The sequence below is a fragment of the Lynx canadensis genome, chromosome F2 (assembly GCF_007474595.2).
Source record: "Lynx canadensis isolate LIC74 chromosome F2, mLynCan4.pri.v2, whole genome shotgun sequence".
NCBI classification, from domain to species: Eukaryota; Metazoa; Chordata; class Mammalia; order Carnivora; family Felidae; genus Lynx; species Lynx canadensis.
Window position 1 is genome coordinate 48,975,945 of NC_044320.2, and position 27,391 is coordinate 49,003,335.

At 38.2% G+C, this 27,391-nt stretch overlaps 1 protein-coding gene across 1 annotated transcript in view; it reads left to right on the plus strand.

Moving 5' to 3' along the window:
• Positions 1 to 27,043, plus strand: part of CNGB3 (cyclic nucleotide gated channel subunit beta 3) — a 148,217-nt gene extending 121,174 nt beyond the window's left edge. The window contains exons 16-18 of the mRNA XM_030304334.1: positions 23,495 to 23,641; positions 24,075 to 24,249; positions 26,783 to 27,043. Coding sequence (XP_030160194.1) covers positions 23,495 to 23,641; positions 24,075 to 24,249; positions 26,783 to 27,043 — 583 coding nt within the window. The remainder of the gene's footprint in view (positions 1 to 23,494; positions 23,642 to 24,074; positions 24,250 to 26,782) is intronic.
• Positions 27,044 to 27,391: the final 348 nt, after the last annotated feature.

Here is a 27,391-nt window from a genome sequence, read left to right on the forward strand (position 1 = left end):
AAGAAAAATCTTAGGTCATAAAATAACTAAGGTTCCTGCTCAAATTCGGCAAAGGTTTGATTGTTCTGAGAGCATTGGTAAAATAAGGATTTTCACATTTCTATTTATCCCTTCTTCCCCTAAAGACCTAGCTCATTCAGCTCTTTAGTCCCAGGACCTAGGTCAGTGAGTGCCTGACCTAGAATAGATGCTCAGTATGTGTTGAATGAATATGTGAATAAATGAATTATGGAAGAAGAGGTTGGTAGAGTTAGTTGTCAAATTGTTGGAAAACTTAAATGTCAGGCTAAGATAGCAGTTTTGAGTAGGCCAAGGAAGTGAACAACAACCAGATTTTACCGATCTTTTAGGCAATGATAAGTAATTTGTATTTTATTCTGAATATAAATGGATACCAGTGGAGGATTTTAGGCAAAAGAATCATACAGTTTGAAATCTGATTTTAAATGACCATTCCAACAGCTATGTGGAGGAGTGACAGTAGAGGAGCAAGAATAAAATAGAGGAAACCAATTGAAAGTCAGTTATGGTGGTTCAAGTGAAAGATGATGGAGTCTTAAACTAGGATTCTGGCTCTTAAGGTGAAGAGAAGAGTGCACTGTCAGGCAGGTAATGATATATCAATTTCAGACGTGAGAAAATGGCAGTTGCAAGGTGTCAATTATCTTGTCCAGGATAACATAGCTAAGAAGTGAAAGGGACACTATTCCAAACTGAGCTTTATGGCTTAGGGTCCAGTGATCGTCCCACCACACTACATAAGAAAGATGTTCATCCAAACTCTGATTTCATACCTACTAAGAAGTTACATATTCAGGGTTCCAGAGATGTGGATAATTTCAGATGACTTCATGTTATGTGGGGTTACCTTGGAATGTTGAAGTATGTTATTTCTCTGTTGATAATGTGGCTTCTCTTTTTTTATTTTTTCTCCTTGCTTAAAACAGAGTGAACACTTCTGTGAGGGTCCTGTTTTAGGGCAGTGATGAACATACTTCTCAGAATATCCAGGATTTGAGTTCTTTGCATGTTTCCTATTTCTTCCTTACTGTGAATCCTTGCAAAAGTGATTTAATATTTTAGTGACTTAATAACCACTGTAATCTTCAGGGTCATAAAACATGCAGCAGTCTAATCTGAAACACTGCAAAAATTAATTAGCTGACCCCTCCCAAAGGTTGAGTACTCCCTAAAGAATAAAATCTTATAAATAAAAGTATGTTAATTGCTGATATTATCATCACAGGAAGAAATACTCTAGGAATAGAATCCAGGTGCTGCTGAGCTACAATTGAAAAGAATCTTAGATTCTTGACAGGAGCTTCTCAAATACAGCTCCTATTACCCATTTGGTTTCTAAGGCCAACTTGAAACCAGTAGAACAGACAAGCTCTAAACTTGTTCAATAGTCTGGTTGATTCAAGCAAAAGGGAGCTTTTTTGCCTTGATTCTCCTCTTGGCTATAGTTGAGGAGAAACAGGATGCATCTGGCTCTTTCCAGATACCCACAGGCTTCACAGGCCCACAGCTGTCATATGCCCCTGGAACTCTAGTTATTTATTCCAGTGATGGAGGCATGCCTGCCAAACATCTATATACTGGAAAGATCTGGTAATCGTGTTTACTACTCAAAAATGCTGTGACCTTTGTTAAAATGAGCTACATCCAACACTATCATGTAGCTATTTAAAGATGGTTCTTTTTTCTGAGGAAAAAAATAAGAAAGAAAAGAATTGAGGGCTTTCAAGGACATTATATATTAATCTAAAAGAGGAAAGCCCTGACTAAAATGTAGATTTACAGCCTGTCATGGAAAAAATGCAGGCCACACTTCCAATTAATATCTGAAGAGTGAAGACACCCCAATTTTAATAGAGAGACGTAGGGTCTGCCAATGGATGGTCTTGTATTAGTTCTGACTCCATTGTTTTCCTTACATATACGCTAAGTGCCAAGTCTTATTCACCAAATGTATTTAACCACTTCCTATCCTCCCTCTATATCTCACCATTCTTGAAACACATCTGGACTTTTACCATTGGTATTGCTATTGTGATTTCAGTAGAATTCCCTACTGGTTTCATATCTCTTTGTAATGTCCACCTTCTGAAAAATACCCATTCACTCTTCAAGACTCAATTCGTGCCCCTTCCCCATGTGCATGTGCTCTCTCTCTCTCTCTCTGTCTCTCTCTCTCTCTCTCTCTCTCTGTCTGTCTCTCTCTCTCTCAAAATAAACAAACTTAAAAAAAAATACAGGGGCTCTTGGCTGGCTCAGTTGGTTAAAGTATCCGACTTGGGCCCAGGTCATGATATCGCAGTTCATGAGTTCAAGCCTCACATCAGGCTCTGTGCTGACAGCTCAGAGTCTGGAGCCTTCTTTGGATTCTGTCTCCATCTCTCTCTGCCCCTCCCCTGCTCACACTCTGTCTCTCCTCTCTCTTTCAAAAATAAATAAACATTAAAAAAATTTTTTTAATTCAATAAGCCAATGACATCACCAAGATGGCAACATAAGTTCTTCCTGATTTGCTTCCCCTCACAAGAACAACTAACAACTATTTAAAAACAAAACATCACTGGGGCGCCTGGGTGGCTCAGTCATTTGAGCGACCAACTTCGGCTCAGGTCATGATCTTGCAGTTTGTGAGTTCAAGCCCCACGTTGGGCTCTGTGCTGACGGCTCAGAGCCTGGAGCCTGCCTTGGATTCTGTGTCTCCCTCTCTCTGCCCTTCCCCGCTCATGGTCTGTCTCTGTCTCTCAAAAATGAATAAATATTTTTTTTAATTTAATAAATTAAAAAAAATACTGAGAGAATCCTAGAACACAAGGGTAAGTCTGCAACACAGAGAACAAGATCCTGAATTAGAAAGGTAAGAGAAATGACTACACAGTGACCACATTGCCCCTACCTGAGGCTAGCATAGCACCAAGCAAAGTGGTCTCCCCTGAGCCTCCAGTTCCTCCATTGTGAAAAGAGAACCCAAGGAGGACAACCATCCCCAGCCCCCAAGCATTGTGGGAGCCCATACTCTGATCTTTTAACATGGGGATTGCAGGAGAATCCGTGAGAATCTGTGGGTCTCAACCACTAGGAATCTGACTGTGATGGAGAAGATGGGGGAGGTTTGCAATAGCCAGTAAGTGGATCTTGGCAGACTAAGTTCATACCTCCCGTGCTCAAGTAGTAATCCCAACCAGTGGGTTTACTCTTCTGCAGAAACAAATCAGGAATGCATTCTGACCAGGGAACTCAATGAAGTACAGATCTGTCTGATTCAGATCCCCAAACAAGGAAGTTGCAGACCCTAGAGCCCCATTTGCCTTTGCCCGGGCAAGGAGCTTATTCACAGTCCCACCCAGTGTGGAGAGTCTTCTGGCCCCATCTGGCCAGAAGGGCTAGTGACAACTCCTGGAAGCAGTGTGGGCCAGTGGCAGGCAGAGTCGGGCAGGCAGAACTGAATGCCTGCAGAAAAGCCAGTACCAGGCGTGGAGCATTCTCATGATATGCACAGGCAGAGGGATTGATTCTTAGCCAAGGCTAAGGGTAGCCCCCCTCAAGTACAGAACCTGTTTGGGAAATTTTGAGTAGCTTAGAGCAGTCCCTTCTCCTCCCACTCAGGCAAGGGAGCTAAGACATAGCCCCAGCTGCTGTGGAGAGTGTCATCTGGCCCCATCTGACCATTATGGGCTGGAGACAACTCCCGGAAACTATATTCAAGTCACTCAGTCAAGGAGAACAGGTATTGCTGACAGTTTACAAAGCAAAGCCAGTGGTCCTGTTTGATCAGGGAATTTGGGGTTCAGGTTGGCTTGAGTTAACAAACAATGAACCCTACCTGCTTCTAAAGCTGCTTTTCCTGCTGTACCCAGATTGGGTACACATCCCTAATATTGGTGACTACAGCCTTCAGCCTGTCCAATTAGGGAACCTAACCAGAGCACACAGGAAGCTCCATAGCCCATTCAACTGTCCTATGTACAGTAGCACATGAACAGAGAGTAGAGCCTACAACTTCCCCCATCTACAGAGAAAAACCAGAGGCTTCACCTAACCAAGGAATTCAGTACACACTCTGGTCTGATTCAGGTACACAAACAATGACTGGGTCCCATCCCACTGCCCTGCTACATCAGAGAAGCTAATTTATAGTCCCACCTACTACTGAATATAGTACCTACTCCAGACCATCTAGTAAGCCTGAACAGAGAATCCAGGCAATCATGGAACCCACCCTACAGCCTCACTTGGATAGGAGTCGTATCCAACTGTTCTCAGCCAATGGCAGAGTCCCTCATCTCTATCCTTACAGTTTGAACGGTTGCATCACACAAAAATTGACTGTAATAACATGACTCACTTGCCCAAGGACATAACCAGCAGACACCCAGAAACCCAAACTGAATTGGCTGGTGAAGAACTCTCTCTGCCAAACCAAACTGTGAAGTCTGAAAGTGGAGCCCAATTATTCAGATGTGCAGACAATAATATAAAAAATCAAGGATCAGGAAAAATAAGGTAAATATGACACCACCAAAGGAAACTAATAAAACTAACTGACCCTAAGGAAATAGAGATCCATGAGCTGTTAGACAAAGAATTCAGAATAATCCACCTAAGGAAGTTCAGTGAACTACAAGGAAACACAGGCAGACAGAAAACAATGCATAAACAAAATGAGAAGTTCAGTAAAGAAACAGAATGATCAAACAAAAAAGCAAACAAATATACAAGAGTTGAAAAATGCAACAATTGAACTGAAGAATTCAAAAATGGTTTCAAAAGTAGATCCAACCACAACAGAAGAATTCACGATCTGTAGGATACGACTTTGGAAATTACCAAGTCAGAGAAGCAAAAAGGAAAATGAAAAAAGTAAAAAAGGCCTACAGGAATTATGGAACGTAATGATGTTTTGATGCTTTAACCCTTTATCATTATATAATGACCTTCTTTGTCTCTTACCATTTTTAGCTTAAAGTCTGTTTTGTCTGATACAAATATAGCTACACTAACTCAAAAAGATATCTGCAACCCCATGTTCATTGCAGCATTATTTACCATACCCAAGACATGCAAATAACCTAAGTATCTATCAATGGATGAATCGATAAAGAAGTTTTGTTCGTATATATATGAATGTTATTCAGCCATAAGAAATTCTACTCTTTGCAACAACAAGGTTGGACCCTGGGGGCATTATGCGAAGCCAAGTAGGTCAGACAAAAAGAAAAATAGTGTATGATCTCAGTAAGAGAAAGAAAGAAGGAAAGAAAGAAAATATTCATAGAAAAGACTTGTGAAGGGTGCCTGAGTGGCTCAATTACGCGTCCTACTTGGTCTCTGGTCATGATCACGTGGTTCATGAGTTCAAGCCCCGCATTGGGCTCTCTGCTGTCAGCATGGAGCCTGCTTTGGATCCTCTGTCTCCCTCTCTCTGGCCCTCCCCAACACATTCATCCTCTCTCTCTCTCTCTCTGTCTCTCTCAAAAATAAAACATTTAAAAAAAGAAAGAAAGAAAAGAAAAGACCTGTGATTACCAGAAGCAGAGGGGAGGGGGATTTGGAAAAAGGTGGTCAAAAGGTACAAACTTCCAGTTACAAATAGGTACTAGGGTTGTAATGTACAAAATGATGACTATAGTTGACACTGCTGTATGATAGATAGGAAAGTTGTTAAGAGAGTAAATCTTAAGAGTTCCCATCACAAGAAAAATTTTTCATTTTTTTTGTTTCTTTTTATTGAACCTATATGAGCAGATGAATGTTAGTTAAACCTAATGCGGTAATCATTTTATGATATATGTAAATCAAATCATCATGCTGTATGCCTTAAATTTATACAGTGATGCATGTCAATTGTTTCTCAATTAAACTGGAATTTTAAAAACTATACAATAATTATTGATTTTCATTGATATCCTGAAATATTAAAAAATAATTTTAGGTGTATTCAGTAATTTTTAGTTAATTAATTATGATGTTTAAAAACAACAGAAAATTACACCCAGGACCCCCCTACAGCATAATGTGAAGTACCTGAAAGAAGGCCATGCATGACATGGTAAACAAGAGTGGCAAACAAGAAACAAATTGCTTCCTTGAAGAGCTTTACAAACCAATGAGACAGGGCAATAAAAGATTCCAATACCAGGTGATAAAATGTATGGATTGCATCCAATGATGAAATATACACAGGACGTTATGGAGTACAAAGGCTCCACAAGGACTAATGTATCCCTTGGATTTGGCAATTACTTGAGTTTATTTGAGAACTTAAAGAGAACATTTCAGTGCTCCTCAAATGGCAAATACAGACAATAATGCGTGTACAAAGGTCAATCCTGGTAGTCCCTGCTGTAGGATACATAAAGGATTATTCACATAATGCCTGTAGTGGGTTGCATGGTGGCCCACACAAAGATGCATCCATGCCCTAAACCCTGGAACCTATGAATGTGACCTTACTTGGAAAAAAAAAAGGGGGGGGGTAGCTCTTTGCAGATATAATTAAGTTAAGGATCTCAATATAGGATCATTCTCAATTATCTGGATGGGCTCTAAGTCCAATGACAAGTGTCCTCACATGAGACAGAAGAGGAGAAGACATATAGACACAGGAGGAAGAGGGGAAGGCCATCTGAAGACTGAGGTGGAAGTTGGAGTTAATGCAGCCACAACCAAGGAAATCCTAGAACTACCAGAAGCTGAGAGGCAAGAAAGGATTCCTCCCTAGAGTCTTTGGAGGGAGACCAGCCTTGACAACACCTTGATTTTGGACTTCAGGCCTCCAGAATTGTAAGAGAATGCATTTCTATTGTGGTAAGTCACTGGTTTTGTGGCAGTTTGTTAAAGTAGCCCTAGGAAACAAATACTAAACTCTCTAAATTGTTAACTTTAAAATATTTTACTGGAAAAAAAAAGGGCATGCTTGTCACCTCCCTCTACTCACCCTACATGGCCAGTGTACCTCCAAGACCTGTCGATCTCATCTCCTCAGTATGTCTCCAATAATTTGCATTTTACCATCTCCACTGATGGCACCTTGGTCCAACAACCTCCACCTCTCCTGGACAACTGCAATGGCTTACTCTGCATCTTTCACTCGAATACCATCATCCTCTACAGTCCATCATCCACTTTGTAGCCAGAGAGATCTTTTAGAAACACAGATATGATCATACCCCTGCTCTTCTTATTAAAACAATTTAGTGCTTTTATACTGTTTTTAGGAATAAGAACAAATTTCTACCCTGACCTACAAGGTCCTACAGAGCATAGCCCCTGCCCACCTCTCTGCTTCACCTTGCACCCCACCCCCTGGGCCCTCTTTAATTCAAACTTCAGTTCCCTGAATATGCCACATGCTGTACAGCCATGGGGAGTTTTATGCACATCCTGTTACCTTTGTCTGGACACTTTTCCCACCTCCTTTACTTAGTCTCAACTTCTTTCCAAACTTCCTAGATTCTCCATAATAGAGACTTTCCAGTTCTCCTTGCTATATGCTCTGGTCAGGCTATATTCCTCTCTTCTGAGAAGTTATCTTTGTAATTATGTCCTCATTGGTGCATTTATTTCTTTGATGTCTTTCTTCCTCACTGACTTGTAAGCACCAGGACTGCTATGCACGGCTATGCCTGTTGTGCTCTGCATCAAGATGTCCAGTGAGGGACCATAGTCCACTCCCAACTCATGATCCCTGCTATTGTGCTCTTCCGCATGCATGGATACCCGTTACTTTGCAAATGGGGGCATTTTTCTGGCAAAGCTTTGCACCCATAGGACTTCATGTTCCCAGAGAAGCTACATTTTTCTAAATTGCACAAAGGCATAGGGATATCCCAGGAATAATAGTATACACCACATTTGTTTTGCTCTGTACTCAATTCCCAGCCTTTAGGGCAGTTCCTGGCCCACATAGTACCTAATAAATAGTTATTCAATAAATAAGTGAATGTAATTATCTATCTTTGCAAATGTACTAATACACATCCATTTTTGTCATGAATATGCATATTCAGCCTTGTACCCTTTTAGTCAGTTTTTATTATTAAGAATAGCACTGCTATGTTTATCTTTATAAAATTACTTTGCTTTTATTTCTTTGAGGTTTATTCCCAAAAGTGAGATAACTAGGTCAAAACGTAGAAACATTTCTATAACTCTTCTAATATATGAGCAGATTATTTTCCAGAAAAATTGAATCAATTTACAATTCAACATGAAATGTATAGCTATTTTTCCGTAGCATCCCTGACGTTACTTTATTATTCTCATTGGTTTGGCATTTTAATAGGTTGTTTTAATTTGCATTTCTCTAAATAGTGCCTGGAAAATAATAGGTCCATAAGAAATATTTTCTAAATGAATTAATTTTCTATGGACCTATTTATTTTCATAAATATAGTCATTTATTTACCTTCCATATTTCTTTTTTTCTTCACTATCCTTTTTCCATCATTGAGTTATTGAGTAGAATTTAGGCATTGATACATTCTTATACATTTTAGATAGTGTGGTTTTCATTTAAAATATGTAAATTCTGATGTTTCACTAGTTTTATTAGTCAAATCACCCATTCTGAGGACTCCTTTTTGATATTTATATCATTGTGAAAAAGCCAAAAAATTTGAAAAATAATTTTAAGCCTCTTTTTCCCTGTAAACCATGTTTGCTTCTTTCTCCTGAACACTCGGTTTTTAAATCTATTTATTTATTTTGAGAGAGAGAGACGGCATGCAAGTGGGGGAGGGGCAGAGAGAGAGAGGGAGAGAGAGAGAATCCCAAGCAGGCTTCACACTGTCAGTACAGAGCCTGATGTGGGGCTCGAATTCACAAACCACAAGATCATGACCTGAGCTGAAGTTGGACACAACCGACTGGGCCACTCAGGTGCCCCTGAACACTCAGTTTTTTAAATGGGAATACCAAGGGAGACTCCTAGTTCTTTTGGACTATGTTAATTCCATATTCTTACTTTTCATGAGAATAATTCTGTTATGCCTTCCCCCTCCCTCAACCCCTTTCCTAAAGACAGAAAGAGTTAGTTACATTAGACTTATGAGCAAGGGTAAGAAATCTTGATTAATTGAGAAAAAAAATTCTTCATTTCTATATTTTTCCTATCTCAAACTTGTAAACACAACCTGTGTTAAAAATACATATTTGTGGGGCACCTGGGTGGCTGTCAGTCAAGCATCTGACTTTGACTCAGGTCATGATCTCACGACTCATGAGTTCAAGCCCTGAGTCTGGCTTTGTGCTGACAGCTCAGATCCTGGAGCCTGCTTCAGATTCTGTGTCTCCTTCTCTCTCCTCCCCTCTCCTGCTCTCTCTCTCTCTCTCAAAAATAAATAAGCATTAAAAAAATTTTTAAATACATATTTGCATTTTCATTATATCCTTTTGTAGATCATCTCTTTTGATTGTGTAATACCTTTTTGCTTATAGCAAAAAGAAAACCTCATGTAAGTTTCACAATATTCCTGTGAACAACTATATTATCAGTACCATTATTTAAAAATGTATTCAAATATCATAAGGATGCCTCTTAAAGAAACTTTGTCCCATGTCTTTAATTCTATGAAAATCGAGGTTCCTTACCACCATTTGGAACAGTAGGAAAAGAATAAAGATTCTGATAGTCAGACTTTGGCACATAGCTTATAATGCCAGCCTGATTGGCTTCTTCTCTTATTTTTCCTAATGTCCATGGGAAAATATGTGTCATTAAAATAATGAAGACTTCATTAGCAGCACTAGAGTTCATGTATAAAGAAAAGGTCTCTTGATTAAAGTCAGCTCTAGTCTTACATTTGAGTTTCAATAATGAAACTCATATTTGTTTTTGAATAAGTCACTTCACTGATTCTGGACCTAAGTTTCTATGTCAGGAAGTAGAAGTAAGAATGTGCTTCACCAGATTGACATGGTCATCAATATATGTCATTGTTAGCTATTTTGACTTCAAAGAAACCCTTAAACAAGCTACTTTCTAGTTTGCTTGATAGGGCGTTTTTGAGTTAGAGTATCAATGCAGAGTATTACCCTAGGCACTTGAACAGATATGAAAGTAAACAGGGTATGGAATAAAATGTACATGTTATTCTTTCTTTCCTCCCCACATCCTTAGGATTTTTACCTAGATTCTTCATTGTTCATCCACTTCCTCTGAGGCCAGTTCAACTCTATTATCAACACCTTCTGGGGTAGAAGAGACTACCTGTTTTCTATCTGTGAAATCTAAACTCTCTAACTCTGATGAAAATCCACACATACAGATTTTTCTCAAAGTATTTTACAAAAGAAAAAAAAATTCTAGGTTAACATGTGTTTGCCTTGCAGTAGTTTTATGAAGATCAAAGTAGCCACAAAGAGCAAGCAGCCTGGGCAGAGGTGATACTAGAACATCTTCTGATATTTGCTCACCTACAAAAGTTTTGTTAGAATTTATTTTTAGTGAAGTCATAAAAATGTTCAAGCAACAAAGTGTTTTCCAATGACACTGAAAAGGATAAAAGAGTATCTCAGAAAAAGGCTACATGGGTGATCTAACCTCCTACCCTCTAAATATAATCCACTTGGAAATTTGCTTAATGAGAACAGATATTTGAAATTTTAATCTCTTACTCAGCATTGGATGTGGTACTCTTTCCATTGACAGTAGTCAGAGTTAGTTTTATTTCTATTCTATGAAATTATTATATATGGGAAAAAATGCTCTTAAACTAGAAATATTTTTATTTTAGGAATCATTCTCATTTTTTACATTTAAAGCATTTGTCATTTTGAATTGCATATATCTGTTTAAAAAAAATCTGTGTGGGGGATGCCTGGGTGGCTTAGTTAAGTGTCCAGCTCTTGATTTTGGCTCAGGTCATGATCTCACTATGGGATCAAGCTCTGCGCTCACTGTCAGCATGGAGTCTGCTTGGGATTCTCTCTCTCCTCATTCTCTGCCCCTCCCCCACTCACACATGTGCTCTCCCTCACTCTCTCTCAAAATACATAAACATTGGGAAAAAAAAAGAAATATGTCTGGGTTTGCATCCCAACTCCACAACTTATGAGCTGTGTGACTCTGAGGAAGGTACTCAGCTGAGATTTCATTTCTTCATCAGTCAAAACAGATTAATAATGATATATAACTATCCATTACATTGGAAAGCATTATATGCATTAATACATAAAAAAAGAACTTAGAAAAATACCTGACTCATAGTAAGCACTCAAAAACATTAGCTAGTAATATTATTATTAATATTTGCTAGTCTGACAACCCTCACTCATACTTATCCCACTTCTAGATTATAAACATTTTATGGGCAGATGTTAATCATCTTTATAGCCCCCGAACTTAGTTTAGTATCCAGCTCATTATGGAGTATACTATTTTTACACACTCCTAATTTATCTCTAATTTCTTTTTTTTTCTTTTCAATTTATACAATGATTCCTTACATTCTCCTGCATGATTGGCCTCCCAAGCTCATACAAAAACACTATTTATCAAAAGCCCAGCTGAGAAAGGCAATGTTTAAGAGGGATTATTTGTTCTCTGGATATCGTAGGTACAACAAAGAGAAAGCAGGGTATCTGCATGCCCCTTTCCCTGCTACAGAATTATTCTTACTGAACTGGACTTTGGAGTGACATGGCCTTATTGAGGACTGTATCACAGTTTAACAAACTTGTATTTGCATCTATCATTAAGAAAATGAAGATGGTGTCCACCATTTTCTTTTTTTTTTTTTAATTTTTTAATTTTTTTTTCAACGTTTTTATTTATTTTTGGGACAGAGTTTTTTTTTTTTTTTTCTTAAATTTTTTTTTCAACGTTTTTATTTATTTTTGGGACTGGTGTCCACCATTTTCAAGTGGTCTCTCTACTAAGCCCTTCAGGAGATATTTTTATCTGTCCTAAAGCTAAAAATTAATCCACTTTTATGGCATAAAAGACTTAAAGTCAAGTTTGAAGCACTGTTACAGCAAAGTTTACATTTTTCTATGAATCCCATTTTATGTCTCCATTCTTGTTTTTCTTTTGTTCTTCCATTCAATTTATGCTCAATTTATGTGTTCTCCTTATCTGTGTGAGGGCTTTCTTGATACGCTAACTCTGCTAAAAAGGGCTGTGCAGGCTGTGCACTACACAACTCCAGGGAGTTCCAGTCACATAGTCTATGTATGCAGAGCACAATTTATGATGCCATATGTGGCAACCCTGGAAAACAACTGAGAATGATTGACTGACTAGGGACCATATGAATATTCTAGCTCTTTGTGATTTATACATATCACATATATATGCATTACATATATGTATATTATATGTGCATAATATGCATATATGTATATGCATATGTACACACATATGTACACACATATATTATCTCCATGTTGCTATTTATTCCTGACATTTAAGGGTTTTGCACATATAGGTCCTCTCATCCTGAATATACATTGTCTCTCTGACATTCACACAACTGATTTCACTCACTTATCCGCACACTAGAACTATATATAGTACTTCTAGTACTGTGGTGGTTAATTTTATGTATCAACTTGACCGGACTAAGGGATGCCCAGATAGCTCATAAAACATTACTTCTGAAGGTATTTGGGAAAGAGATTAGCATTGAATAGACTGAGTAAAGAAGGTCAGCCTCACCAATGCAGGTGGGATCATCCCATCAGTTGAGGTACTAAATAGAACAAAAAGATGAATAAAAGGCTAATTTGCACTCTCTGCTTGAGCTGACACATCCATCTTCTCCTGCCCTAGACATCAGCTATCAACACCCTTGGTTCTTGGGCTTTCAGATCCAGACCTGGATTTACGCAATAGGCTTCCTTCTCCCTTCTCCCCTTCTCAGTCCATTGGACTCGGATGGAATTACACCACCAACTTTCCTTGTTCTCCAGCTTGCAGATGGCAGATTGTAGGACTTGTCAGCCTTCATTAACAATTCCTATAATAAATATCCTTTTATATATATCTATAAATATTCTATTTGTTCTGTGTTTTTTTCTGGAGAACTCCAAGTAATAAAATGTTATTATTACTTTTTACAGTTACATACCACAAATCAGGGTTTAAAATTTCTCAGCCAGGAATTTTACCTAATAGCAGCTTCTTATAATTAAATATCAGGAGTCTATAAGCACCTATTTCTCCTTGAAAATAATTATATACCTATACTGGGTAATAAAAGATGGCCTTGTTTCCTAAAAGAGTGATTAAGTAAACTGCTTAGAAATACATGCAATAAATGCTAACATTATCTGGTTCCAAAGTCTATATTCTTTCCACAAATACCAGGTTTTAATAATTCTTCTTTGCTCTACTTTATCTCACTGTACTGAATACGTGGTACATGCTTAATAGTTACATTTATTGGAGTAAAAATCAAAAAGGTCCTTAAGTTATTGTCTAAGGTCACAGCACACAGAGGTGGATCTAGAATTAGAATCCATTTCTTTCTTTCCTGAGCCATTGCTCTGTTCGCTATTTTTTTTTACCTGTGGACATCTACCATTAACCTCAACTATTTGTCCTATAGCACATGCTTCCAGAAACTCTGTATGGGGTCAGGAATATTTAGGTATCTTCTTACTAAGCTATTTAATGCATGAAACTTTCCATTGGTGGAATGCTAGAGAAGCATTTTGTGGACAGAAGAGGAAAAAAAAAAAGATGCTATTTTAAACGTTGCTGAGAGAGTTTGGGCAAAATCCATCTGGCAAACAGACTATTTCTTCCGTTCAAAAACTCATCAAGCACTCTAAACGTGTAACCTGTAGGCAAGTTTAATTAAAGCTTGAGAAATCTCAAAATAACCTGACATTTAAATATGTTATTTCCATTCTGCTCTCATTGTCTGACACACACAGAGCCATTCTCAGAACCAAATTAAGCTCCCCAGTGCCATCTCGCCCTGCCTAACTACTGGATTACCCTGTGCACAAGGAGACAGGAACATGAATGAAACAGGCTCATTCTCTCATTGTCCTTCAAATACCAACATCCATTTCGTAGAGAGACAGGTAAGAAGATAAGATATGAAATTGGATGAATAGATAGATAGATAGATAGATAGACAGACAAAGGTAAAATTCATCTCTCTTCCTTAAAAAAAAAAAAAAAGATGAAGGCGGAGTTTGTCTTGGGGAGAGCCTCAGGAAAGGACTAAAGAAAGTGTTTTTTTGCCGTGGAACAAGAAATTTTTTAAAAATTGGACAAAGTAAGTAGGCATTAACATAGGCAACATTTATGGATTCCAAATATATACTTTGGGTCTTGGGGGAATGATTCCAGTTCTGGATCTAAGTTTAATAAGTTCAGGTAACAGACCCTGTTTGATGCCTTAAGGTGGCCTAGCATTAGGTTTTCTTCCTCTTCTTTTTCTGCCTTCTCTGGTTTTATTTTTTGTTTTATTTTTTTTGTTTTGTTTTTGTCTGACTTCATTTATTTCTTTTTAATATATGAAATTTATTGTCAAATTGGCTTCCATACAACACCCAGTGCTCATCCCAAAAGGTGCTGTCTTCAATACCCATCACCCACCCTCCCCTCCCGCCCACCCCCCATCAACCCTCAGTTTGTTGTCAGTTTTTAAGAGTCTTTTATTCTTTGGCTCTCTTCCACTCTAACCTCTTTTTTTTCCTTCCCCTCCCCCATGGGTTTCTGTTAAGTTTCTCAGGATCCACATAAGAGTGAAACCATATGGTATCTGTCTTTCTCTGTATGGCTTATTTCACTTAGCATTACACTCTCCAGTTCCATCCACGTTGCTACAAAAGGCCATATTTCATTTTTTCTCATTGCCACGTAGTATTCCATTGTGTATATAAACCACATTTTCTTTATCCATTCATCAGTTGATGGACATTTAGGCTCTTTCCATAATTTGGCTATTGTTGAGAGTGCTGCTATAAACATTGGGGTACAAGTGCCCCTATGCATCAGCACTCCTGGATCCCTTGGGTAAATTCCTAGCAGTGCTACTGCTGGGTCATAGGGGAGGTCTATTTTTAATTTTTTGAGGAACCTCCACAGTTTTCCAGAGCGGCTGCACCAGTTTGCATTCCCACCAACAGTGCAAGAGGGTTCCCGTTTCTCCACATCCTCGCCAGCATCTATAGTCTCCTGATTTGTTCATTTTGGCCACTCTGACTGGCATGAGGTGATATCTGAGTGTGGTTTGATTTGTATTTCCCTGATGAGGAGAGATGTTGAGCATCTTTTCATGTGATTGTTGGCCATCCGGATGTCTTCTTTAGAGAAGTGTCTATTCATGTTTTCTCCCCATTTCTTCACTGGATTATTTGTTTTTCGGGTGTGGAGTTTGGTGAGCTCTTTATAGATTTTGGATACTAGCCCTTTGTCCAATATGTCATTTGCAAATATCTTTTCCCATTCCGTTGGTTGCCTTTTAGTTTTATTGATTGTTTCCTTTGCTGTGCAGAAGCTTTTCATCTTCATGAGGTCCCAAGAGTTCATTTTTGCTTTTAATTCCCTTGCCTTTGGGGATGTGTCAAGTAAGAAATTGCTACGGCTGAGGTCAGAGAGGTCTTTTCCTGCTTTCTCCTCTAGGGTTTTGATGGTTTCCTGTCTCACATTCAGGTCCTTTATCCATTTTGAGTTTATTTTTGTGAATGGTGTGAGAAAGTGGTCTAGTTTCAATCTTCTGCATGTTGCTGTCCAGTTCTCCCAGCACCATTTGTTAAAGAGACTGTCTTTTTTCCATTGGATATTCTTTCCTGCTTTGTCAAAGATGAGTTGGCCATACTTTTGTGGGTTTGGTTCTGGGGTTTCTATTCTAATCCATTGGTCTATGTGTCTGTTTTTGTGCCAATACCATGCTGTCTTGATGATGACAGCTTTGTAGTAGAGGCTAAAGTCTGGAATTGTGATGCCTCCTGCTTTGGTCTTCTTCTTCAAAATTACTTTGGCTATTCGGGGCTTTTTGTGGTTCCATATGAATTTTAGGATGGCTTGTTCTAGCTTCGAGAAGAATGCTGGTGCAATTTTGATTGGGATTGCATTGAATGTGTAGATAGCTTTGGGTAGTATTGACATTTTGACAATATTTATTCTTCCAACCCATGAGCACGGAATGTTTTTCCATTTCTTTATATCTTCTTCAATTTCCTTCATAAGCTTTCTATACTTTTCAGCATACAGATCTTGTACATCTTTAGTTAGATTTATCCCTAGGTATTTTATGCTTCGTGGTGCAATTGTGAATGGGATCAGTTTCTTTATTTGTCTTTCTGTTGCTTCATTATTAGTGTATAAGAATGCAACTGATTTCTGTACATTGATTTTGTATCCTGTGACTTTGCTGAATTCATGTATAAGTTCTAGCAGACTTTTGGTGGAGTCTATTGGATTTTCCATGCATAATGTCATGTCATCTGCAAAAAGTGAAAGCTTAACTTCATCTGTGCCAATTTTGATGCCTTTGATTTCCTTTTGTTGTCTGATTGCTGATGCTAGAACTTCCAACATTATGTTAAACAACAGCAGTGAGAGTGGACAGTGTTCCTGATCTCAGGGAAAAAGCTCTCAGTTTTTCCCCATTGAGGATGATGTTAGCTGTGGGATTTTCATAAATGGCTTTTATGATGTTTAACTATGTTCCTTCTATCCCGACTTTCTCGAGGGTTTTTATTAAGAAAGGATGCTAGGGGCGCCTGGGTGGCGCAGTCGGTTAAGCGTCCGACTTCAGCCAGGTCACGATCTCGCGGTCCGTGAGTTCGAGCCCCGCGTCGGGCTCTGGGCTGATGGCTCAGAGCCTGGAGCCTGTTTCCGGTTCTGTGTCTCCCTCTCTCTCTGCCCCTCCCCCATTCATGCTCTGTCTCTCTCTGTCCCAAAAATAAAAAAACGTTGAAAAAAAAATTTAAATAAAAAAGAAAGGATGCTGAATTTTGTCAAATGCTTTTTCTGCATCGATTGACAGGATCATATGGTTCTTATCTTTTCTTTTATTAATGTGATGTATCACGTTGATTGATTTGCGAATGTTGAACCAGCCCTGCATCCCAGGAATGAATCCCCTTGATCATGGTGAATAATTCTTTTTATAAGCTGTTGAATTCGATTTGCTAGTATCTTAGCAAAGTAAGGAATCAAAGTAATACTGGCTTCATAGAATGAGTCTGGAAGTTTTCCTTCCCTTTCTATTTTTTGGAATAGCTTGAGATTGTCTTCTCTGGGTTTAAGTGAGCTTTTTCCATGATTTGATTTTCTCTCCTTTCTTAGCATATCAATTATACTTCTTTTCAATATACAGCTTGCAATATACAATTTAAACTAATCTAAGTCTCCCTTCACAGAACACTAACTGCAGAGCAGGAACCTTACACAATATCCCCAATTCTTCCCTACCAGTCCTTAAGGCATTAATGTCATTCATTTCACTTATCCATATACTATAATCACCTAATGCATCATTATTTCATTATTTAAAGTTATCTTTTAGATCAATTAATAATAAGAAAAACTAAGATTTTAGTTTGATTTTACCTCTATTCTTTTCCCAGTGTCCTTCCAGTTTTGATGTAGACCTGAGTTTCTAACGATATCATTTTCTTTCTTCCTGCAGAACTTCTTTTTAACGTTTTTTGCAGAGTAGGTGAACTAATGTTGAAGCCCCTCTGCTTTTGATTTTCTAAGAAAATCTTTGTCTCTTTTTCACTTTGGAAGGATAATTTCCATGTACATAGAATTCTAAGTTGCTGCTTTTGCTTCTTTCTTTTTTATTACTGTTTTTATTTTTATTGAGATATAATTGGCATTTAATATTGTGTAAGTTTTAGGGATAAAACATGTTGGTTTTAAAAATTCATTTATGTTGCGATATGATAACCACTATTGCATTAGCTAACCTATATCATGTCACATAATTATAATTTCTTCTTTGTGGTAAAAACAATTATGATCTAATCTGTTAGGAACTTCAACACTGTATTTCACTCTCTTTTTATTTGTGTGGCTTCTCATGAAAAGTCTGCTGGTTCTTATCCTTGTTCCTCTTATAGGTGTTTTGTGCCTGTCTAAACCTATGAATAACCAATGTGGCTGGACTGGCCCTTGTAGTTTTTATTAAGATTGTAAGATGCAGGGCATCTGGGTGGTTCAGTCAGTTAAGCACCTGACTCTTGATTTTGGCTCAAGTCATGATTTCACAGTGCTCTGTCTCTCTCAAAATAAATAAATAAATAAAAACTTTTAAAACTTTTTAAAAAGCTCCCCAGGGGAGCCTGGGTGGTTCAATTGGTTAAAGCATCCAACTTCGGCTAAGGTCATGATATCACAGTTCATGAGTTCGAGCCCCACATGGGGCTTTGTGCTGACACCTCAAAGCCTGGTGCCTGCTTCAGATTTTATGTCTCCCTCTCTCTACCTCTCCCCCACTCTCTGTCTCGGTCCATCTCCAAAAATAAATAAACATTTTTTTTTTTTAAATACTGTGAGTGGCTCCTGAGTGGCTCAGTTGGATAGGCATCCACCTTTGGCTCAGGTCATGATCTCATGGTACATGGGTTTGGGCCCCACGTGGGCTTAGAGATACCAGTTTAGAGCCTGGAACCTGCTTCGGATTCTGTGTTTCTGTCTCTCTCTGCCCCTCCCCCACTTGAGTGCTCTCAGTCTCTCTCTCTCTCTCTCTCAAAAATAAATAAACATTAAAAAAAAAGACTGTAAATGCTCTTCAACAACAACCAGAGGAAACTTTGAAAAAATAAGATTTATTACTTACAAGACCTGGAAAATTACACAGCACACCTGGGGCCACACAGTGAGGTTGCAGATAGAGAGAGGGAGAGTGTATGGGCCTGGGGTTCTACTTTTATTGGGGTTGAGAATGGAGGCCTAGGATTTTGTGAGCTCACTAATGGTGAATTTAAGACATAAGAGCAGGAAAATAAACTCAAAATGGATGAAAGACGTAAATATAAAACAGGAAGCCATGAAAATCCTCGTGGAGCAAGCAGGCAAAAGCCTTTTTGACCTGTGCTGCAGCAACTTCTTACTCAACACGTCTCCAGAGGCAAGGGAAACAAAAGCAAAAATGAACTACTGGGACCTCATCAAAATAAAAAGCTTCTGCACAGCGAAGGACACAATCAGCAAAACTAAAACGTGACCAACAGAATAGGAGAAGATATTTGCAATGACATATCACATAAAGGGTTAGTATCCAAAATCTATAAAGAACTTACCAAACTCAACACCCAAAAAACAAATAATCCAGTGAAGAAATGGGCAAAAGACATGAATAGACACTTCTCCAAAGAAGACATCCAATGGCCAACCGACACATGAAAAAATGCTCAGCATCACTCATCATCAGGGAAATACATATCAAAACCACAATGAGATACCACCTCACACCTGTCAGAATGGCTAACATTAACAACTCAGGCAACAACAGGTGTTGGCGAGGATGCAGAGAAAGAGGATCTCTTTTGCACTGCTGGTGGGAATGCAAACTGGTACAGCCACTCTGGAAAACAGCATGGAGGTTCCTCAAAAAATTTGAAATAGAACTACCCCACATTGTACTACCTGGTATTTATCCAGGGGATACAGGTATGCTGTTTTGAACAGGCACATGCACCCCAATGTTTATAGCAACACTATCGACCATAGCCCAAGTAAGGAAAGAGCCCAAATGTCCAACAACGGATGAATGGATAAAAAAGATGTGGTATATATATACAATGGAGTATTACTCAGCAATCAAAAAGAATGAAATCTTGCCATTTGCAACTACGTGGATGGAACTAGAGGGTATTATGCTAAACGAAATTAGTCAGAGAAAAATAAATATCATATGACTTCACTCAAATGAGGACTTTAAGAGACAAAACAGATGAACATAAAGGAAGGGAAGAAAAAATAAATATAAAAACAGGGAGGAGGACAAAACATAAGAGAGTCTTAAATATAAAGAACAAACAGAGGGTTGCTAGAGGGGTGTGGGAGGGGGGATGGGCTCAATGGGTAAGGGACATTAAGGAATCTACTCCTGAAATCATTGTTGCACTATATGATAACTAACTTGGATGTAAATTTAAAAAAAAAGAAATGAAGTATAAAAAGAAATAATAAATACATACATACATACATACATACATACATACACAAGACCAGGAATTTAAAGTGTGGGAAGAGAAAGAAACAAGTGGCCCAATTGTCAGTTATCAAAATTCACCAAGATCTCTAAAACAAAGGAACCTCAGTAAGGGAAGGCAGTCTGACTCTATATCGTTGGGTGGCTGGCAATGTGTTTGAGATCATCATTGAAATAGCAATCAAGCTTAGGTCAAGCACTTGCATTACAAAATAAGGAATAAAACACAACTATCAGGGTTTATACTACAATAGGCAGGATGTTTTCCCCCTCTGTCTCTTTTCAAGATTTTCTCTTTATCTTTGGTTTATCACAATTTGAATTTGATATGTGTAGGATGTAAGGAGGGTGGTATTTATCATGCTTGTTATTCTCTGAGCTTTCTGGATCTGCATTTTGGTGTCTGTACTTAATTTTGGAAACTTCTTGGCCATAGTTACTTCAAATATTTTTTCTAATATTAGAGGATGGTGCATGCTTTTGTATATATCTTATGTATATGTATACACAAAAGATACATATATATTTATACTTTTTGAAATTATCCTACAGTTTTTGATGTTCAGGGCAGGAGGGGAGCTTGTTTTTTTTCTTTTTTTTTTTTCTCTTTGCATTTTTGTTTGGGAACTTTCTACTGACCTATCTTCAAACTTACCTGTTATTTTCTTGGCCCCATGCAGTCCACTAATGAGCCCATCAAAGTCATTCTTCATTTATGTTACAGTGTTTTTGATTTCTAATATTTCCTTTGAATTTATCTTAGAATTTCCATCTCTCTGCTTACATTTCCCATCTATTCTTAAATGATGTCTAATTTTTCCATTAGATCCCTTAACATATTAATCATAGTCATTTTAAATTCTCTGAGAATTCCAGTATCTTTGTCATATCCCACTCTGGTCCTCATGCTTTCTTTGTCTCTTTAGGCTGTGGTTTTCTTGTGTTCTTAGTGTGGTTCATAATTTTTTGTTGGAAGCTGTACATGATGTAATTAGTAACTGGAACTGAGGTAGATATGTCTTTAGCATGATGTTTTATGTTAATCTGACTAGGAGTTGGACTGTATTTAATATTTGCTGTAGCTCTAAGTGCCAGAGCTACCAAATTTTTCTAAAATGCCCTTGTTTCCATCCCCACCTTTTGACTTTGGCTTTCCCTAAGTACACCTCCTCAGAGAAAGTCTGCATCCTGCAGCTATAATCCACTGTTAATATACAAGAGCCCCATTAGTACAATGATAAGATATGGGGGGAATCTATAATCTTATAATTAAATCTCAGTCTTGTAGTGGATCTATGTTCCCAGGATGTGACCTTTACAAGTGTTTCTTAGCTTGCTACCCACCTTAGGTAATAAGACAGGAAGGCTAGAGGGGTCTGGGGTGGGAGAAACACTTTTCCTTTGGGTGGGATAAGGCTCTGGTAGTCTTTTCCCCTAGATAGCAGCCCTTTGTTGTAGAGAACAAATGAGCTCTGGGTATATTTTAAGATGATTAATCATCCTCTTCTACTGCCAGAGCCACAAGCAGATCTTTCTTGGCTCTTAACCATGAGAACATGGTGGGGTTCCTCAAGGATTAAACCCAGGTATTAGTCCCCATAATTGTGACCCCCCAAGAGTTTCTTGATTATCCACTGTCAACCTAGTAGTTTATAAAAAGTACCATTTAAATTTTTGTAGCAGTTTCAGCTCCAGGACTTCTGTTCCAGGTAAGTAGATCTGGCTGTGGCTGTCTGGATTCACCTATCTCTCCAGATTTGGAGGAGAATTTACCCTGCAACCTCAGTTCTCTGATAGATCCAAGAAATGTTATTGGTTTCCAATTTCTTCAGCTTTTTTTTATACTAAGAATAAAAGTGACAACTTCTGAAACCTATGTTAGTTTTTTATCTTATTAACAGGCAGTGGAACGTTCCTTTTTCTGCAATTGTCAGAGAATCACACATTATCTAATACAAATCTTCAGACATAGGACCCATGCAAGTTCTCATGCATTATTGCCCCCAAAGGCAGGGCTGTGGAAATATGAATATTTTTATTGCCAAGTTGCTTTCTCTGTCCTTTCTACCCCTAAAGATTGTGTTTTTATTAATGTGAGCCTTCTCTCTCTGTCTCTCTCTCACACACACACACAAATGATAAAACCACAACTATTTTTTCCTAACTGATTGACTCCAAGAGATTAAATCTATTGTGTTATCTTTGCAGTGCAAAGCCTGTAGTGTTTTTAAAGCATTTAAATGTGTTTTTCCTGTCTTGTTTTAAATACCAACCCTTATTTTCCAGATTATTGGTGAATGATATAATTTTACCCATTTTTTTATTCATTCATGTATTCTTTTATTCACCAACTATTTGTTCATCACTTCTCAAATACAAAATGCCCAGCTATGTCTCTGAGAGATATAAAGCCCAGAATTCACTGACACTCCTAACGGGAAGTTATATGTGAAGGACTATACTACAGAGAGGTTACAATACTGAGAACCAAGACGATTTGAATGTTAACTAGGAGAAGAGATTGGATTTACCAGATATAACCAGGGCACCATTAAGATTTGATGTCAGATCTATATCAGACAGAACCCAGGCAGAAAACAGAAAGTACACTCAAACAAGGTAATGAAGAAGACTTTAAAAAGGAACTATTGACAAAAGTCAATAGAAGGAAATTGGGAGAAACATCAGTATATCCAACAAGGGATGGTGTTGCATCCTGGAGCTAGCAACAGCAAAGAAGTTTTTCTGCAGCTAGGCCTGAAGGGGGCAAGAGGAGGGTACATTACCAGAACCAAGACAGAGCTATAGAGAATCATACTTCTAGAAGATGGCCACATGTCAGGAGCTGTGGATGTTGGTGGAGAACTATAGTTACTGCTAACATAAGCTCTGGCAAGGAATGAACAGTGGAATAAATGCTCCAACACCACACTCCTCCTGTTTTCCAACTTCCTACTGCTATTTCCCATTGGCTGAACTCAGATGCAAGTCAGAGGGCAGACCTCCAGAGGTCAGCTTTCTGGGGAGCAGAGAGGATTGGGAAGGATGAAAAGTGAATCTGGAGGAGCAAACAGAAGATACCCAGTTCAACAGGAGTTTGTGCCTCTGGAATCTGGGAGGGAGAATCTCATGGGGCACTGATGGCTACAAATCCTTCATTTGAAGTGGGAGGTATAGACAAAACATGTTGAAAACTGTTGCCACTTCCATCACCACCACACCTTACTTCTTCCACACAAACACCTGAACTCTCACCTTCACCTCTCTGAAGCAGTGTAAATCCATTTTTTAAAAGATCTTGATGAAAGGAGAGTGAAACTGGTGGCAAACATTCACCTTTCTATCTACAGCCTTCTAGCAGCAAGAGGAGGAAACCGTCGAACTGCCAATGTGATAGCCCATGGATTTGCCAATCTTTTAACTCTGGACAAAAAGACCCTCCAAGAAATTCTAGTGCATTATCCAGATTCTGAAAAGCTCCTCATGAAGAAAGCCAGGTACAACCTTTAAAACCTCATTAGAAGGGCACCTGGGTGGTTCAGTAGGTCTAGCATCTCTTGATTTCAGCTCAGTTCACAGTCTCACAGGTTCATGGGATTGAGCCCCATGTTGGGCTCTGCACTGACAGCACAGGGCCTGCTTAAGAGTCTCTCTCTCTCTCTCTCTCTCTCTCTCTCCCTTGCCCGTCCCCCCCATTCAAAATAAATAAGCTTAAAAAAAATTAGAGTTGGTTTTACACTGTAATATCTAAGAGGAGAACTATATTATGATGGCAGTGATCAACTTTCTCCATAAGAAACATTCAACAAACAATTGTTTATGCAGATATCCATTGAAAACTTCACAGATTAGGAGACAAGACAGTATCTGGTAGGTTTTTCCAGAACTTTTACGGTACTATCTAAAATAGCCTTTCTCTTCCATCCACAGTGTGCTTCTAAAGAAGAAGGCTCCAGGCACAGAGGAATCCCCTCCAAGAAAAGGACTTGCTTTTCTCTTCCAACCAAAACAAAAGACACCCAAAATGTTTAAAGCTCTCCTGGGAGGCACAGGAAAAGCAGGTCTTACAAGACTACTCAAAATGAAGAGGGAACAAACCATCCAGGTAATGAGGCAGAGTGAATTGAGGGCTGTAACAGATCATTGAACTAAGTATACCCAGACAAGCTCCTACTCTAATTCCATTTCAAATACTGGGACAGTTTGGATGCATCTAATGTGAATAATTACTACTTTATTTATAGCACTTATTATTGTCTAAACTATATCCTCATATTTCATTACATTTAATCCTCACAGTTTATTACAGATGGTTTTAATATATATGTATATACAAACATTCAACTCTCATTATCTATATATTCTATATATTCACAAATCTGCTTATTTGCTGAAATTTCTTTGTAATCCCAAAATCAATACTCCATGTGGTCATTTGCAAACATACATATGTGCAGAGTAGTGAAAAATTTAAGTTGCCCAATGCACATGTCCCCAGCTGAAGTTGAGCAAGAAGACAACTCTACCTTCTTATTTCAGTTCTCACACTGTAAACAAGTGATTTTCATGATCTATTTAAGTGCTATGTTTTCCTCATTTTTGCGGTGCATAGTGCTGAAGCTCTGTCTAGTGATCCTAAGCACAAAAATTTCTGATATGCCTTACAGACAAAAGACATGTGTTAGATAAGCTTCATTCAAGCATGAGTTATAGTGCTGTTGGGCATGAGTTCAATAAAATGAATCAACAATATATATTAAATAAATGTCCCTAAACAGAAATACTCATAAAACAAGGTTACGTATTGATTTTTTGACAAAAATGTGGCCAGAGCCTCATACGAACCAAATCCTGCATTACCCCTAGGAGCAATGGTTCAGTATTTGCTAATTCTGTGTTTGTGGCAGCTGTATAGAACAAAACTACCAGGAATAATGAGAATCAATTGTTTATGTATAAACATACATATACACCTATAAATATATAGCACATTTTACCAATGAGCCACTTTCACAAATATTCAATCACTTATATATCACAAATGTTTAAACCCAGAAATAATTTCACAGATTTTACCCAAACCCTTCATGTTATAGATGAAGAAACAGCTCAATTTATTTGGATAAGTTCACAAAAAGTGACAGAGTGAAAACTATTACTCAGGTATTCACACTTGTAGTCCTATACTGATCTGCCTCCCAATTCCTAGAAATGTCAAGATACTCAAATGTTACAGTTTTTCTGTCTTTATTTTCATATTTCTTTGATTCTTATAATAAGTCTATGGGGCAGCTATTGAAAAACAGAGCAGGGATGCAGGTTTTCTGAATCTAGTCATGTTATCTCTTAAACTGTAAGAAATGGCTGACTGGATCTTGCAGAAAATTGGTAAAGCAAATATTATAAACCAGTCACACTCAAGAGACTAAAACTTGCCTCTTCCTTTTCACAGAGAAGCACTATGGTGAAAATTAGGGATACAGTGTAAGCCAAATCAGCATAGAAATAATAATCTCTGTAAAGGTTCATGAGTTCCAACCCCGTATCTGGCTCTGCACTGACAGTGCAGAGCCTCTTGAGATTCTCTCTCTCTCCCTCTCTCTCTGTCCCTCTCTTTGCCCTTACCCTGCTCATGTGCTTGTGCTCTCACTCTCTCTCTCAAAATAAATAAAACTTTTTTTTTTAATTTTTTTTTCAACGTTTATTTATTTTTGGGACAGAGAGAGACAGAGCATGAACGGGGGAGGGACAGAGAGAGAGGGAGACACAGAATCGGAAACAGGCTCCAGGCTCTGAGCCATCAGCCCAGAGCCCGACGCGGGGCTCGAACTCACGGACCGCGAGATCGTGACCTGGCTGAAGTCGGACGCTTAACCGACTGCGCCACCCAGGCGCCCCTAAATAAAACTTTTTAAAAAATTAAAAAACATAATAATCTGGGTAAAAGACTTACATGGTAAAGAAATATGTGTCAACATGTTAAGTAAGTTTCTCAACTGTATATGTGCCATTCATACCTAGTAAGAGCCTCTCTTAAACTGACCCCAAATATCAGCACAGAGCATAGTATGTTTTTTTACTATGAAACTTCTACAGATGATACTAAGCATAATAGTTTCTAAAACCATATAGCTCAACCACCCGTGGGACGAATAAGACTGTATGAGGAAAGAGATATGAGTTTCTCCCTGAGGTTCTCCCATGAGCTTATGCAACAGGAAAACCATACTTTCTGTAGTATTTTTATGGCATTTGGTTAATACTTTTTTATTAGAAAATAAATATTTAAAATTTCATCTTCATAAAATAAATAAGTACATATTTTTAAAGCAAAGAGTCCTAAGCACTAAGTCTAATAGTTCAGTGAGCATGAGGACCAATAGGAAGAGAATTCCTTGTCAGGGACAAAAATGCACTCCAGAATTACACTATCAAATGTGACAGCTCAGCCTCCTTCTTCAGCACATCACAAAGCTGTCAAATGATAGTAGAATGCAAGGCAGACATGATTCCCACATTAACTTAATTCAGACAGTCTTTGTCTTGGTGGTGATCCTTAGCCATTGAATATTAATCATAAGACTCCAATGTCCTTGATTATGATTTCAAAACCAACTTTTTGTAACTACTTCTTCCAGGAAAAAAGTGAAAACTCCAAAGAAGGAGAGGGTAAAGGAAGAGAATATGAAGATAAAGGAAGAGAACCAGTAGAGAAAACACAGGACAGCTCCGAATGTAGAGCAAATTCTGTTACAGCAGAAGAAATGCCCCAGTCAATTAGAAGGGCAGCTTTACCCAGAGGAACTACTCGTCAATCACTCATCATCAGTATGGCTCCTTCTACAGAGGCTGGGGAAGAAGTTCTGATGATTGAAGTTAAAGAAAAGGCTAAACAATAAGTGTTTGATTATCTTTAGATGTAATCTAGCTAATTCCCAAAGAGATGGTACCCAGGATTGTAGCTTAAATTAATGAGGGGAAAAGACCTTGCCAGGACCCCTGAGAATCCATAGACAAATCCCTGGCTTAGTTTCTAGAACTTATGTGAGAGTGTGATCTTATGCAGTAGTAATAAGAAGATTATTTCAAAACCATCCCTATTCTCCATTGTCATTAGCTTTGTGCAATTGGTATTTCTCCTAATTTTATGTAGTAAGGTTTTTTTCTCTTCCATTCTTTCTTGATGATGTTTCTTCCTCCATTTTGATTAGCTTGGGATTGGCCCTGAAGTGATTCACTTACCTTTT